This window comes from Colobus angolensis, unplaced genomic scaffold, assembly GCF_000951035.1.
Source record: "Colobus angolensis palliatus isolate OR3802 unplaced genomic scaffold, Cang.pa_1.0 Scaffold8, whole genome shotgun sequence".
In the NCBI taxonomy this organism is placed as follows: Eukaryota; Metazoa; Chordata; class Mammalia; order Primates; family Cercopithecidae; genus Colobus; species Colobus angolensis.
In genome coordinates, this window is record NW_012121820.1 from 18,736,941 (window position 1) to 18,752,334 (window position 15,394).

The 15,394-nt window shown below is 55.8% G+C and overlaps 2 protein-coding genes across 4 annotated transcripts; both read left to right on the top strand.

Annotated features, from left to right (window-relative positions):
- Positions 1 to 536: 536 nt before the first annotated feature.
- Positions 537 to 7,479, top strand: FAM83C (family with sequence similarity 83, member C). The gene is made up of 4 exons (XM_011929163.1): positions 537 to 1,166; positions 4,287 to 4,454; positions 4,661 to 4,785; positions 5,288 to 7,479. Exons 1-4 carry the CDS (start codon positions 654 to 656, stop codon positions 6,723 to 6,725), a joined length of 2,244 nt encoding a protein of 747 aa, XP_011784553.1. The 5' UTR covers positions 537 to 653; the 3' UTR covers positions 6,726 to 7,479.
- Positions 7,480 to 8,224: 745 nt separating this feature from the next.
- Positions 8,225 to 13,970, top strand: EIF6 (eukaryotic translation initiation factor 6). 3 transcript variants are annotated; one of them, XM_011929166.1, is made up of 7 exons: positions 8,225 to 8,480; positions 8,712 to 8,823; positions 8,943 to 9,028; positions 12,040 to 12,215; positions 12,737 to 12,913; positions 13,127 to 13,308; positions 13,687 to 13,970. In XM_011929166.1, the coding sequence occupies exons 2-7, from the start codon at positions 8,717 to 8,719 to the stop codon at positions 13,694 to 13,696; spliced, it is 738 nt and encodes a 245-aa protein (XP_011784556.1). In that variant the 5' UTR covers positions 8,225 to 8,480; positions 8,712 to 8,716; the 3' UTR covers positions 13,697 to 13,970. The 3 variants fall into 3 exon arrangements, with proteins under 3 accessions (XP_011784556.1, XP_011784558.1, XP_011784557.1); XM_011929167.1 differs by lacking the exon at positions 8,225 to 8,480 and having other exon boundaries at positions 8,489 to 8,823; XM_011929168.1 differs by lacking the exon at positions 12,040 to 12,215 and having other exon boundaries at positions 8,400 to 8,480; positions 8,712 to 9,028; positions 13,687 to 13,969.
- Positions 13,971 to 15,394: the final 1,424 nt, after the last annotated feature.

Below are 15,394 nucleotides of genomic sequence, written 5' to 3' on the forward strand. Positions count from 1 at the left end.
CTTGAGCCAAGGCATGTGCTATCCACCACGGTATGTGTTGTGGGGGGCCATGGCCAGTCTGTAAATCGGCGTTTGGGTGAGTTTATGCAAGTCAATGTGATTAAAGTGTGTGGTTGGCCTGTGTCAGCCCACGCTCCATATCTGTGTGCCGGTCAGTTGTCAGTGTGTTCGTCTGCGTGTGTGTTCATGTCTTTTCCTGGGTGTCTTGAGTCGCTCACCCACCTGCAGTGTGCGTACCTGTGCATGTGTGTTCCTGAGCCGCCTGGGCCCCTCTTGGCTATAATTCAACCTCTGTGGGTCCCAGGAAGTCAGTATTTGGAGACTTGCTGGGAGCCTGGCAGGGATGGGGCGGCGTTGCTGGGGAGGAATAGAGGGAGGCAGGAGTGTGCACCGAGAGCCTGGCACTGCTGCTTCCCTGGGCAGGCGAGTCCCAACACAGGCAGACAGGTGGGGCTGGCCTGACAGGTTCCAGAGGCCAGGGGCAATAGGGCGGAGCGTGGCTCTGATTTAGGGTGGCAACAGTTTGGGGGCCCGCCACACACACAGCGAGCGGGCGGGCAGGAGGTGGTTTTGCCGTCTCCTCTTCCTGCTGCAGCCAGCCCAGCGTGCGGGCCATGGGCCCTTCCGGCGGGTGAGGCAGCCGCTGGGCAGGCATGCTCGGAAGCCCGGGGCCTGGGAGCCTGGGAGCCCAGGGCATGGCGGGACCCCTGCGGGGCCGGGTGGAGGAGCTGAAGCGGCCGTGGTGGCGGGAGAGCTCACCGCTGGTGCTGCGGCACAGCGAGGCGGCCCGGCTGGCGGCCGACGCCCTCCTGGAGCGGGGTGAGGCTGCCTACCTGCGGGTCATCTCCGAGGAGCGGGAGCTGCCCTTCCTGAGCGCCCTGGATGTGGACTACATGACCAGCCATGTGCGCGGGGGCCCTGAGCTCAGCGAGGCCCAGGGGCAGGAGGCCTCAGGGCCAGACCGCCTCAGTCTGCTCTCCGAAGTCACCTCAGGCACTTACTTCCCCATGGCCTCTGACATAGACCCCCCGGACCTGGACCTGGGCTGGCCCGAGGTGCCACAGGCCACGGGCTTCAGCCCCACCCAGGCTGTGGTCCACTTCCAGAGGGACAAGGCCAAGAACATCAAGGACCTGCTGCGCTTCCTCTTCAGCCAGGCCCGCACGGTAAGGGCCTCATCTCTCCATTGCTCAGCTCACAGAGGAGGAAGCTGAGGCCCAGAGAGGGAAGGGACCAGCCCAAGGCGACGCAGTGACTTAGGGGCGGAATGAGGACCAGCACCTCTGGCACTATTAGATTGCAAACTCCTAGAAGGGGGGCATCCCATATTTACCTTGGCAATGCTTGGTCCCCAGGAATAGTATGGATGAGCATAGACCAGGGCATGGGCATCAGGGACTGCACAACCCTCTGAAATGCACACCAACTGGTGCAGGTTGGAGGGAGGAGTCCTCGCTGCATCTCTACCTTGGAAGATGCTCCACTGCCTTATCAGATTCTCAAAAAGTTTTATGATCCCCACACTAAGAACTCTAACCTTGGGGAACATCTGAGTCACTTCCTTAACTTACAGAAGAAGAAACTGAGGCCAGAGAGGGGCTTGGGACTTGCCCAGGGAGGTCCATATGGTGACATAGAGTTCAGGGCTCGGGGACACAGGGGCTCTCTGACTTAGGTCCTGGGGAGCAGTCCAGCCTTCCTTGCTGGCTCAGGTCCCCAGTTGCCCCCCACCCTCCCGCACCACATCTGCAGCTGGGCCTGACGCAGAGGAGGGGGCCGGTGTGTGGGCCTCTTTGGCATGTCCTCGAGGGCTGGGCTTTGGAACCAAGGAGGAAAGAGGAGAGGTGGCTGCTGGGCTCAGTGATGGGGAGCAGGACCTCAGGAGAAAGAGAATTGGGAGGGTAGGTAGGGGTGGTCAGCACCCAGAAAGGCTCTGGCCACACACAAGCACAGCTTCACTTCTGAAGCCGTGGCCTCCTACTCTAGGGGAACGGACAAGATGACCCCTGGCTGGGTTTGAGGTAGAGTTAGGTTCCTGCTGCAGAGATGGGAAGCCAGGATACTGGGATCCCACCGGTACTTCCAGAGCCTCCCTGGCAAGCCTGCCTGTGCCCCAGGCAGGGGACGGCCAGGCCTGATTGGCATCGGGAATGGGGTTATTAGTGAGGCGGCTGCTGTCATCATCCTCACCCCTGCCTCTTTGATCTTTCCTGCCTGTCCTTGTTCCCCCACTCTGGCCAGGCCTGTGCTGTGAACTAGGGCATCCCCCAGTGCCTCACTTTCTCAGCCCCCATTTAGACCCCTCTGTCCTGGGCCGGGAGCCAGGCTCGTGTACTGGGCTGTCATGACTCCTAGTGACCTTGGGAAATGCTGCGTTGCCCTGCAGCCCAATGTTTATAGAGCTCTGTTATGTCTTGAGCATTTTCACATTTAATTCCCCGTAGCTCTGAGACATGGCTATCATTATCTCCAGTTAACAGCTGAGGAAGTTGAGGTTTCCAGAGGTGAGGCTACTCACCCAAAGCTGTGTCACCAGGAAGTAGTAGAGTCCAGGTTTGAACCCAGTTCTTTCTGACTCCAGAGCTGGAGTGCTATGCTTTGTAACTCCTGCCTCTCGGCCCTGCCTGGGAGAAGAGATTCTCATAGCAGATATATGCCATGGGAAGAAAGGCCAGCTAGGGGCTGGGAGGTACCAGGAGGGTTTCAGGGGCCTCTTTGAGGCAGCCCTTTATATGGGATGGAGGCACAGCCCCAGCCCAGCCCTCAACTGAGCAGAAAACTTGGATCCATTTGGCATGGGTGCAAATAAGGGAGTCTGCAGTGTAAGGGGTCACACCAGACCTCTGTGGCTTCACAGGGAAACTGAGGCAGGGCTGGGAAAGGGCAGTGAAGACCCCGTAAGTGGCTTGTAGCTCTGACCCTGGAGAAGGGAGCCTCAGACAGATAGTCCCTGGGGCAGAGCTGGGCTGTAGTGGGAGGAGTGCAAAGAACTTGCCTGGAAATTGGGGCCTGGGTTCTGCTTGTCACTGCTATCCCATCTGGGGCTCAGTGCAGAGGGGGTGTTGGACTAGCACAGTCAATCCACAGTCATCTTTGAAAATCTGATGACAGATAAACACTCGGTGAACCTAAAGATGCACACAAATGCTTTCAAACAGCTAGGGGTTCAAGACAGTCAAATCTGGGCTGGGATTTTACTGTAATCCCAGTGCTTTGGGAGGCTGAGGTGGGAGGACTGCTTGAGGCCAGGAGTTCAAGACTAGCTTGGGCAACATAGTGAGACCCACATCTCTACAAAAAATTGGAATAAAAAAAAAATTAGCGGCCAGGCGCGGTGGCCCATGCCTGTAATTCCAGCACTTTGGGTGGCCAAGGTGGGCGGATCACAAGGTCAGGAGTTTGAGATCAGCCTGGCCAACATCGTGAAAACCCCTCTCTACTAAAAATACAAAAAATTAGCTGGGCGTGGTGGCAGGCACCTGTAATCCCAGCTACTTGGAAGGCTGAGGCAGGAGAATCACTTGAACCCAGGAGCCGAGATCATGCCACTGCACAGGTGACAGTGCAAGACTCTGTCTCAAAAAAAAAAAAAAAAAAAAATTAGCCAGGGACAGGCACAGTGGCTCATGCCTGTAATTACAGCACTTTGGGAGGCTGAGGCGGGCAGATCACCTGAGGTCAGGAGTTCCAGACCAGGCTGGCCAACATAGTGAAACCCCGTCTCTACTAAAAATACAGAAAATTAGCTGGGCATGGTGGCAAGTGCCTGAAATTCCAGCTACTTGAGAGGCTAAGGCATGAGAATCACTTGAACCCAGAAGGCAGAGGTTGCAGTGAGCCAAGATTGCACCACTGCACTCAAGCCTGGGCAACAGAGTGAGACACTGTCTCAAAAAAAAAAAAAAAAAAATTAGCCAGGCATAGTGGCACATGCCTATAATACCAGCTACTTGGGAGGCTGAGTTGGGAGGATTGCTTGAGCCTGGGAGTTCTAGGCAGAAGAGAGCTATGATCATGCCACGGCACTCCAGCCTGGGTGACAGAGTGAGACAGACACTAACTCTTAAAAAAAAGAAGACAGTCAAATCTCCCTGTGCCCAAGTTAAGAAGCCCTGGGCTAGGTCACTGCTAAGAACCCTTCCTGTTCACTTGCTCTTGAAGGCTCTGGCCTCCTGATTTTCAGTCCAGTGCTCTTTTCCTGGGGCCCGGGTTCCTGCCCCAGGCTTGGCTGGATGTGGGGAGTGCCCTGGGCAGCGCTGAGCTTTCATGCGCTTCCCCCTGCCCAGGTAGTGGCTGTGGTGATGGACATATTCACTGACATGGAGCTTCTGTGTGACCTCATGGAGGCCTCGAGCCGGCGTGGTGTCCCTGTGTACCTGCTCCTGGCCCAGGAGCACCTGAGGCACTTCCTGGAGATGTGTTACAAGATGGACCTCAATGGGGGGCACCTGCCGGTCAGTGAGGACCAGGGGCAGTAACCAGGGGTGTGGATGGGGAGTCAGGGAGGGCGGGGGAGCCAGTGGGTGGCCACTCAGCACTGGGGGGGCAGTGGGAGTTGGGGGTAGGTTCCCTTAGCTGTCTGGGGTTGGAGACCCCATGGGGCAGAGACATGGCTTGAGCCTTACTCTCTCAAGGTCACCCCCAACCTACTTACACCTAGAACATGCGTGTGCGGAGCACGTGTGGGGACACGTATTGCAGCAAGGCTGGCCGCCGCTTCACGGGGCAGGCCCTGGAGAAGTTTGTCCTCATCGACTGTGAGCAGGTGGTGGCGGGCAGCTACAGGTGAGCAGGCACGAGGAGGCGAGGGGGGCCTGGGACTGCACCACTGGCTGGCAACTCTGAGCTTCCCTCCACTCGTCCATCCCTTTGGACACAGACTGAGCACCTGCCATGTGCCAGGCATCATGCCAGGCTCAGGGGAGGGTGTTGGGGGCAGGTCGGCCCTGGAGGAGCTCACTCTAGGGGAATGATGACTTTAATACTCTTGGCATAGAAAATGACTATTGCACATTGGAACTGGAGTGACTTCAGGGAACCTCCCCCAAGTCCATTTTACAGATGGGGAAGTTGGGGCCCTGAGGGCAGCTGTGTGCCCAGGCTCACTAAGCAGGGCTAGGGCAAGCACAGACTCTGGAGTCAGAGCTCTGCCCCTTGCCGTGAGCCCTCGTGGTGGTGGGGTTTGGGTCCAGCGTGCTGGATCAGGTATGCGCCTCTGGCTGTGACTCCTGCCAACACCCAGGGTCCTGCACTTTGCCTCCTGACCCCCCTGTCCCTCTGCCCCTAGCTTCACCTGGCTTTGCAACCAGGCCCACACTAGCATGGTGCTGCAGCTCAGGGGCCGCATCGTGGAAGACTTTGACCGGGAGTTCCGCTGTCTGTACGCCGAGTCGCAGCCTGTGGAAGGCTTCTGCAGCGGTGAGGACCCGCTGTCTCCCCGGGCACTGCGTCCTCCCCCCGTGGCCCTAGCCTTCAGGCCTGGCATCCCAAGCCCCACATCATCCCCGCCCTCCAGCACCAGCCTCAGCAGCGTCAAGCGGTCACCACTTACGGGTCTCTCCTCCTGCCTCGCTCCACCAGGAGGTGGTGATTGCAGTGACATGGGCATGGGGTCCTCGTCCCTGGGTCCTGCCCGCCATGAGGCCCATGGCCAGCCCTCCCTGCATCGCCAACTGTCAGACCCTAACCATGGCTCCCCTCCTGGGCTCTATAGGGCCAACCTGGGCAAGCTAGGGGCATACCCGTGGTCCCAGTCCTCCCCTGCCCTCAACCATAATAGTGCCAGCCCCTTGACCTTGGCAGTGGGGTCCTCTCTGCTTCCTCGCTCCCGGCCCCTCCTCCAGTTCCACTGGGGTGTCCCAGCTATGTCCCGGTTCCCAGAGAATGGGCTCCCAGGAAGCCAAGAACCCAGCCCCCTGCGGGGTCAATGGGTACCTGGCACAGCCCTGGAGACAGTGGAGGAGAAGGAGAAGAAGGCATCTCCAAGTCAGAGACGTGGCCAGCTGGATCTCCTTGTCCCCTTCCCCAGAGCCCGGGAAGTGAGAGACCCTGACTCTGGGGTTACCCCCAACTCAAGCCCCCTTCGGCCTGGCGAGCAGGCCCCAGAGGACAGGAGGTTGTCCCCAAGCCAGGCCAACAGCCAGCTGGATCTTCTGTCCCGAGCCCTGGGTACTGGGGGTGCCCCTGAGTCAGGCTCCCTCCAACCTGGTGATCGGGCCCTGGAGGACAGGAGGATGTCCGTAAACCATAGCCATGGCCAATCAGACTTCCTGGTGCAGTACCCCAAGGCCCAGGGCTCCAGAGTGCCCCTTGAAACCAGCTCCTCAGTCAGACCTGCCAGACAGGGTCCAGATGAGCGGCGGCAGACCCTGGGACACAGCCAGCTGGACCTCATCACAAAGTTCGGCCCATTCCGGGGTGAGGGGCCTGGGCCCAATGGTCCTCCAATACCAAGCCCTGCTCGCACAACTGGAGTGGGGTCTGGGGATGAGAAACGGCTTACCCTGGGCCACAGCAAGCTGGACCTCATCACCAAGTATCATCAGATGCAAGGTGCCAGGCAGGCACCTGAGCCTGGGGCTCCCAAGGGTGGCCATCTCAACGGTGGTAACAGTGACCTGGTCAGGGATGAGAAACGGCTGACCCTGGGTCACAGCAAACTGGACCTCATCACTAAGTACAACAAGTCCAAGTTCAAGCAGCTCCGAAGCCGCTTTGAGTCCTAGCCAAAGGACTGGCGTGGGGGTGCACTGGCAAGGGCAGGCCCCCTCCTCTGTCCACCGAGACTCTGGACTTGCTCAGGTCCCAGACTGGGGAAGGGAGGTGTCTAGAAGCCTTGGTCAGACACACTCTCTGGGCTCAAGATTCTTGTGTACACACATACACACTGACCAGTATATTCTTGAATCTAGGCTGTGTTTCCAGCCCTGTGCTGGGCATACCATAGAGCTGACAGGTGGGTCGACTCAGACCTGGGGACAGAGATGAAATGCACAAGCTGCTGGAGAAGGGGTCAGAGCCATAACAAGTTAAAGGTTAATCAGTGACAGAGGGTGTTAGAAAACAAAGGGCAGAGAGTCATGGAGAAGGTGTAGAAGTCAGAAAAGTTTCTTAGAGGAGATGGAGGTGGCCTTTGAGCCAGGCCTTGAAGGATGCGGAGGTTTTGGACAGAGGGAGGAGAGAGTTAGAAAAATTTTTGGTAGAGGGAATCAGGTGAAGAGACGCCCTAGAGAGGACTGAGTGGATCTGAGGTGAACCAGGGAGGAGGAGCAGAGTATGTGGATACCCGGACACACACACACACACACCCCACACACACCCCATCATCATCATCATCATCATCATCGTCATCATTGTCGTCATCATCTTGCTGAGTGTCTCTTGAAGTACAGGCTGTGACAGGTTGTGGGCCATTTTCCTGAACTCACCACTTGCCCGGGACAGTAAACATGATACACATCAATAAAGGCAGACTTTATTATAACTCACAGTACCTGGTGTATCCTGAACTTTGAGGAGTTATGGGAGGGGCACGTTAGGGGAATGGGAAGGGCACCATTCAGGCCAATTATGGCGAGCCCCCTGGAGGAGGGTGAATGCCTAAGGAGGAATTGGGGGAGTCCAGGGGCTCCAAGCTACCACTGTGACATTTTGAGAGAACCTGGGCTTTTGCAGATTCTACAAAATATGGGCCAAGCTCATCCTGTCCAAGTGTGCAGCAGGGCCCTTGGCCCCCATCACTATCCCGGGGACAGAAGTTGGCTATTGAGTGAGTGACAGAGCCCGTGCGAGAGGCACATCGTGGAAGCCAACCAGCATCCACATCCTTGCCCACCCTGGACCCCTTTCCAGCCTTTTCCTGAGCCCCTTCTTCCTCAGTCCTCCCCTCTCTCCAGCACCTGTAGCTTGGCTGCCTTTCCCTCTTTGGCTGCAACTCCTTCTCCAGCCTCGTTCTGGCCGCACTTCTCCCTCCTGGAACTCTCTCCATGTGTAGTCTCTTCTAGTCTTCAGCCCCTCATCTCGTTCCTCAGCTCTCCACTCCCCTGCTGGATTCCAGACACGGACTTCTGTCCCTCAAGGCATAGCTGGACTCATCACTTTCCCCAAACCTGCCCTTCCTCCGGCTTCATTTCGATCAATACCGCCATCATCAATCCTTCTTCTGCGAGACACTCCTGGCCCCTCCTCTCCCTCATGCCTCACATCCGACCAGCCAGAGGTCTAGGTCGATGACAGCTCCTAAAAAGCTTCTGAGTGAATAATGAACGAATGAGCGCGAGCAGGCTGGGGGTGGGGCCAGGCGGGGTCGCGCCCAGACCTCTCGCGACCATAGAGTTCCGCGAAGGCCGGAGGTAGAGGGGCTGGATGCGTGGCGGGGCGCGCCAGGCTCTCCCGGAAGTCTCCCTGGGCGGAAGTGGAAACGGAAACCTTTTTAGGGAGTCCAAGGTACAGTCGCCGCGTGCGGAGCTTGTGGGTAGTTGGTGAGCTGGTGTGAGGGAGTCTGGGAGGGTCAGCTCCGGTCCTGGGTCGGGAGGGGTGGGACCGGAGGATTCAGGGCCGGAGGGTCTGGGGGGGGCCCAGTGGGCGGGACCCGAGGGCGAAGGGGCCGGGAGGCCGAGAGGGGCGGGGTCGCGGCGGGGCCTGAGGGGCGGAGGCCGGGATACTTAGGAAACGATCTGCTGGCCTTGAACTCCCGGCTCCGCCGCCACTAGGCCTCATGGCGGTCCGAGCGTCGTTCGAGAACAACTGTGAGATCGGCTGCTTTGCCAAGCTCACCAACACCTACTGTCTGGTGGCGATTGGAGGTTCAGAGAACTTCTACAGGTGCGGCAGGAGCCCCAGGGCTCGCGGTGGCGGGGAGGGGTGCGCAGGAGTCAAGAGCTCCGGCAGGGTGAGGGTGCCGGCCCCTCTGTCCCGCGACCACCGAGTCCATGTCCCTACAGTGTGTTCGAGGGCGAGCTCTCCGATACCATCCCCGTGGTGCACGCGTCTATCGCCGGCTGCCGCATCATCGGGCGCATGTGTGTGGGTAAGGCAGGTGGAGGACGCCAAGGGAGGGAGTGGTCTCCAAGCACCATTAATTACACCCCCGGAGGGAACTCGGAGTGACCTAGGGATTCCCAGGGTATCCTCTATTATCTTTGGGCACTATAGAATCTCTCCGGCCAAGTGTCAGGAGATGGGGGGCAACCTTCTAGCAAAGGCTACTGGATAATAGTATAACAACGTAAAGTGCTTTTACTCCTGTTCTCATTCCTTCTTCACAAAGACACTGAAAGGAATTACTGGCCTAGCTTGACTGATGAGGAAGCTGAGACTTGTCCTAAGTGACTCACTAAATTCCACACCTAGTTCTTAGTGTGGAAGTGTGGAGGAAGATTTTTATCTTTTTTTTTTTTTTTTTGAGACAAGATTTTTGCTCTTTCTCGCCCAGGCTGGAGTGCAGTGTCAAGATCTAGGCTCAAGTGATGCTCCCAACTCAGCCTACCAAGTAGCTAGGGCCACAGGCACGTGCTACCACACCTGGCTACTTTTTTACGTTTTTAGTGGAGACGCGGACTCCCTGGGTTGCCCAGCCTGGCCTTGACCTCCTGGACTCAAGTGATCTTCTTACCTTGGTCTCTTAAAGTGTAGGGATTACAGGCGAGAGCCACTTTACCCAGCCGAGGATTTGTATCTCATCTCTTCCTGTCACTGACTGTGAGCAAGGTGCTTTCTCTTTCTAAGCATTCATTTCTGTCTCTCTAAAGATTAGCTAAGATTTGCGGTCATCCTGCTCAGTTTTGTTGAAATCTTAAATTCCCTTTACCACATCTCTACCCTACCTTCCTACCTGTCAGCACTGTTAATTCTGGTCATTGGTCTTCTCTTTTTATTATTATTTTTTTGAGACGGGGATTTCACTCTTGTTGCCCAGGCTGGAGTGCAATGGCACGATCTTGGGTCACTGCAACACTCCGTTCAAGTGATTCTCCTGCCTCAGCCTTCTAAGTAGCTGGGATTACAGGCACGCCCCACCGCATCTGGCTAATTTTTTTGTGTTTTTAGTAGAGATAGAGTTTCACCATGTTGGCCAGGCTGGTCTTGAACTCCTGACCTCAGGTGATTGATCCTCCCACCTCGGCCTCCCAAAGTGCTGGGATTACAGGCATGCGCCACCGCGCCCAGCTGGTCCTTTCTTTAAGCTGGATCTGTCTTCCGTTACTGCTGCCCGTTGTTTCTTAATTCTGCTCATTGAGGTCACTTTTAGAAGTCTGTTTATTTTTTTTTACTTTTACTTTAATTTTTAAAAATCTTAAGGCCATTTGGGAGGCCCAGGCAGGTGGATCACCTGAGGTCAGCAGTTTGAGACCAACCGGACCAACATGGAGAAACCTCGTCTCTACTAAAAATACAAAAAATAGCTGGGTGTGGTGGTGCATACCTGTAATCCCAGCTACTTGGGAGGCTGAGGCGGGAGAATTGCTTGAACTCGGGAGGTGCAGGTTGTGGTGAGCCGAGATTGTGCCATTGCATTTCAGCCTGGGCAATACGAGTGAAACTCTGTCTCAAAAAAAAAAAAAAAAATTTAAGCCTAGGGACCTCAAAGTATTTTCCTATTTTTTCCTATTCAGTTAAAGTACTCTGATCTCTAACCATGCCCATAGGACTTGAAGCAAGGTCTGACAACAAGGGAGATTTTAGCTTAGTCCTTGTGTATTTTATGATGGGAGTGACCTGGAATTCACAAATTCATTGGCATGTATTTGTAGATTGTTCATTCTTGTTGCTGTGTGGTGTGTTTTGTGTAAGTATATCACAGCGTATTCATCCGTTCCATTGACAGTGCATTTGGGCAGCTTTCACTTTGGTCTATTAGGAATAGTGCTACTGGCCGGGCGCAGTGGCTCACGCCTATAATCCCAACACTTTGGGAGGCCGAGGCTAGTGGATCATGAGGTCAGGAGATTGAGACCATCCTGGCTAACACAGTGAAACCCTGTCTCTACTAAAAATACAAAAAAATTAGCCGAGTGTGGTGGCGGGTGCCTGTAGTCCTAGCTACTCGGGAGGCTGAGGCAGGAGAATGACGTGAACCTGGGAGGCGGAACTTGCAGTGAGCCAAGATCGTACCACGGCACTCCAGCCTGGGTGCAGAGCGAGATTCCATCTCAAAAAAAAAAAAAAAAAAAAAGAGTGCTGCTGTGTTTTTTTAGTGAACGCATGTACATATTTCTACTGGGTATATTATACCTAAGAGTGGCATGGCAGAGTCACAGGTTATGTGACTACTTAGTAGTAGTTGCAGGTGATGCCAGATAATTATCTGAAGTGGTTGACCAACTTATACTCCTGTCTCAGTATGAGAGTTCAGTTGCTCCATATATCTTTGTCAACACTTGGAATTGATGACTTGTAAAAATTTTAGTCATTCTGGTTGGGGGCGGTGGCTCACATCTGTAATCCTAGCACTTTGGGAGTTCGAGGTGGGCGGATCTCCTGAGGTTAGGAGTTTGAGACCAGCCTGGCTAACATAGTGAAACCTCGTCTCTACAAAAACACAAAAAATTAGCCAGGTGTGGTGGTGTGCACTTGTAATTCCAGCTATTCAGGAGGCTGAAGCAAGAGAATCACCTGAACCCAGGATGCGGAAGTTGCAGTGAGCCGAGATCGCACCACTGTACTCCAGCCTGGGTGACAGAGTGAGACTGTCTCAAAAAAATAATAATAATCTAGCCATTCTGCTATGTATGTAGCATTAGCTCAGTTTTTAAGTAGCAAAATATACAAGTAATGCCAGGAGCTCTTCCTGTTAGTTCAACTCCCCTCCAGTTGATGATGGTGAAGTAGGCGGGATTTATTGAGATTCCTGGGTGGTCTCTGGCCTGCCCTGGGTGTTGTCCAGATCAGTGGGTTGGAGGGCTGGGCTCTGGGCCTAAAGCTTTCCTGGGAAAGCTGATTGGGCTGGGCTGGGTGGTATCCTCAGCCGCTAGGGCTCAGCAGGAATCTCGTGTATTCATGGTTCACCTTTGTCTCACCCTCTAATTTGGCTTTCTCCAGGGAACAGGCATGGTCTCCTGGTGCCCAACAATACCACTGACCAGGAGCTGCAACACATTCGCAACAGCCTCCCAGACACAGTGCAGATTCGGCGGGTGGAGGAGCGGCTCTCAGCCTTGGGCAATGTCACCACCTGCAATGACTACGTGGCCTTGGTCCACCCAGACTTGGACAGGGTAAGGCAGCCCCACTTGACCCAAGAGTCACAGGGCCATCCCTGTCAGTGTTTAGCCACTGTTCCTTCCTAACAGGCAAGAATTAGGGGTCTCCTGTGGTTTTTCTGTATGGGCCCTTGAGTTTCAGGTATTCATTGGAATAGTGATAACAGAGGCCTTACCAAGTGTCAGAAAGAAGCTGGGGAGGGTATGAATCCTTCAGGATTGAACCATTCAGTCCTGAAGCCTGGGCCAGGATAGGTGATCGACTGTTGAACTTTTGAGTGTGGGTGAGAGGGGAAAACAGTGACATCGAGACCAGCCTCCAGCTGTTCAGGGCATGCATGAATTTTAGGGGCTTCACAGCTGGCTTTGACTCAGCTCTAAGCTGTACTTCCTCCTTTCTCTGGGTGAGGCTTTCATATGAGGTACATAGGAGAAATGAGGGGCTCAGGGAGCCAAGGCCCGGGTGCTTCTGGGCATGGAGAACCCTGGTTCCGGGGCTGTAAGTGGGCCCTGAACACAATGCCTTTGATTGATAGGAGACAGAAGAAATTCTGGCAGATGTGCTCAAGGTGGAAGTCTTCAGACAGACAGTGGCCGACCAGGTGCTAGTAGGAAGCTACTGTGTCTTCAGCAATCAGGGAGGGCTGGTGCATCCCAAGACTTCAATCGAAGACCAGGATGAGCTGTCCTCTCTTCTTCAGGTCCCCCTTGTGGTAAGCATCCCTCCATGTGGTAACCTGTCCTCTGAACCCCGTCTCCTGCTGAGGCGGATCCTTTCGCCCAGTGTTTGGGAGTCTGGGTCACTACCTGCCGCAGTTTTTGAGACTGGGGCTGCAGGTCAGGGAGGAGCAGGGTGTGGGGAGAGTCCTCATTGAGGAGGGAGAGACTTTGGTGCCGTGACTCACACTGAGCCCATCCCTTGGCAGGCGGGGACTGTGAACCGAGGCAGTGAGGTGATTGCTGCTGGGATGGTGGTGAATGACTGGTGTGCCTTCTGTGGCCTGGACACAACCAGCACAGAGCTGTCAGTGGTGGAGAGTGTCTTCAAGCTGAATGAAGCCCAGCCTAGCACCATTGCCACCAGCATGCGGGATTCCCTCATTGACAGGTACCTGGGGTCTCTCCTTCCTTCTGCTCAGGGTTGGGGGTTAACTTGCATTTTGAGAGTATGGGGAAAAGATGTCATCTAGAATGAGAGCCTACCAGTTTGTTCTGATAGCTTCTCGAGTGTGAGAGCATATCTGCACACCGCTGAGCAGATAGAGCCAGCACGTTTTTTTTTTTTCAATTCATGATTTTCAAAACATATTTATTGAGCAACTGCTAATCCTCCTCTTTGTGGCTTTTCAGGGCTAGGATACTAAAGCAGTAGCTGCTTGAGCAGCTTTTCAGAGCTGGTCTGGGGGTGAGGGCTGAGGCAGGCACCTTGAGAATGAGGTGGGTTCTGTGAAACAACTACTGACCGTGAGCTTTCCTTTCTCTTCAGCCTCACCTGAGTCACCTTCCAAGTTGTTCCATGGGCTCCTGGCTCTGGACTATGGCACCTTTGCACTCCGCCCAATCTGCACCGGATGCTGGCAGGGAGGTGGCAGAGAGCTCACTGGGACTGAGTGCCTGGGCACCCAACCCTTTTCCACCTGTGCTTATCTCCTGGATCTATCATTACTGCAGAAACCTGCTCTGTTGTGCTGGCTGGCAGGCCCTGTGGCTGCTGGCTGAGGGTTCTACTGTCCTGTGCCACCCCATTAAAGTGCAGTTCCCTCTGGGCCATTCTGAATGTGATGTTTGGGGCCCTCAGCCTGTGTACAATCCCCGCACTCTCCAGTTGTTCCAGCATTCTGGGAAGATAGGGTGGGATAGACACAACACACACCCAATCTAGTTCACTACCTCCACACACACCATTCCCTTCTTCACCATCATCAGGATGGGAGGCTTCATCCTGGGGCAAGAAACACTCTCCACTACAGTTCTCCTTTCTTCTTTTTGAGGCAGTCTCCGCCTGTCACTCAGGAGTGTTGTGATGCAATGATGGCTCAAGCGATCCTCCCGCGTTGGTTTTTGTTTTTTTTGTTTGTTTGTTTTGTTTTGTAAAAACGAAGTCTCACTATATTGCCCAGGCTGGTCTGATACTCCTGGGCTCAAAGTGATCCACCGCCTCGGCCTCCCAAAGTGTTGGGATTACAGGCATGAGCCACCGCGCCCGATCTAGTTCTCACAGTTTTCACCCGACTTCTGCCCCGATCTTCTCTGGCCTTGAAAGGCAGTCTGTTCCGATTTTCCCCTGAGCCTGGTGAGTCCCCCATAAGAGCTCTGGGGCATCTGGCTTCGGGGCAGTCTTTGACTAAAGTGGATGGAGGTTGCAGGTCCTTGTCTGGGTGGGCCTGGGGCGGGGCGGTGGCTTCCCAGCGTCCTCCCGGCCTGGGCGCGTTGGAGGCTTGTGGGGCGCAGTCCGTCCCCTTGCGCGGGGCGGGGCCTAGAGGCGCTAGGGCGGGATTGGCCGGGGACGTTCGCGGAGTCCCGCCCCGGAGCCAGGGGTCGAGTCCCTCTTTTGCGCTCAAACGCACTGAGGGCGAGGTCGGCGCGCGGTGGCGTCACGGCGCCAGCTCCTCCCGACGCTGAGGTGGGTTCCGGGAGACCAGCGGGTGTGGCTGCGCGAGGTGAGGGCAGGGCTAGGGCGGGGCCCTAGCGGGGGGGGGGGGGGGTGCCGGCGACCCAGACCTAAAGGGCTTATCTTCTTGCAGACCATGGGGGCTCAGCTAAGCGGCGTCCCGGAGCCTGCTCAGCCCCAGCCCCAGCCCCAGCCTCAGCCCCAGCCTGCGGCGCCGGAGGGCCCGGAACAGCCCCGGCCTCAGCCCCAGCCCGAGCCTGAGCCCAGCCCTTGGGGGCCGCTGGACGACGTGCGCTTCCTCATCGCCTGCACTTCCTGGTACTGAAGGCGTCTTCCGGAGGATGCCGCCCGTCTGTCCGCCGTCCCCTGTGGTTCCTGCTTGCCTTGTCTCCTCTCCCCACGTCCCTGCGTGTCTTACACCCCCTCCCACCCGAGGCTCCCCAGAGATAGCAGAGAATTCGAAGAGGTCGCCGAGGACTGGAAAGAAGTCCCGGCCGGGCCGCCTTCGCGGTCTACAGCCCAGCCTGCACCCAAACCCAGCTCAGACCTTCGTGTTCACCCCATCCCTTTCTCCGGCTGGCTG

Excerpts from the sequence above, each read along its gene's own strand:
- FAM83C (XM_011929163.1), top strand. The coding sequence starts at position 654 with ATGCTCGGAAGCCCGGGGCCTGGGAGCCTGGGAGCCCAGGGCATGGCG. Across the intron at positions 1,167-4,286 it reads TCTTCAGCCAGGCCCGCACG|GTAGTGGCTGTGGTGATGGA; the intron begins GTAAGGGCCTCA and ends CCCCCTGCCCAG. Across the intron at positions 4,786-5,287 it reads GTGGTGGCGGGCAGCTACAG|CTTCACCTGGCTTTGCAACC; the intron begins GTGAGCAGGCAC and ends CTCTGCCCCTAG.
- EIF6 (XM_011929166.1), top strand. The coding sequence starts at position 8,717 with ATGGCGGTCCGAGCGTCGTTCGAGAACAACTGTGAGATCGGCTGCTTT. Across the intron at positions 9,029-12,039 it reads CATCGGGCGCATGTGTGTGG|GGAACAGGCATGGTCTCCTG; the intron begins GTAAGGCAGGTG and ends GGCTTTCTCCAG. Across the intron at positions 12,914-13,126 it reads TTCTTCAGGTCCCCCTTGTG|GCGGGGACTGTGAACCGAGG; the intron begins GTAAGCATCCCT and ends ATCCCTTGGCAG.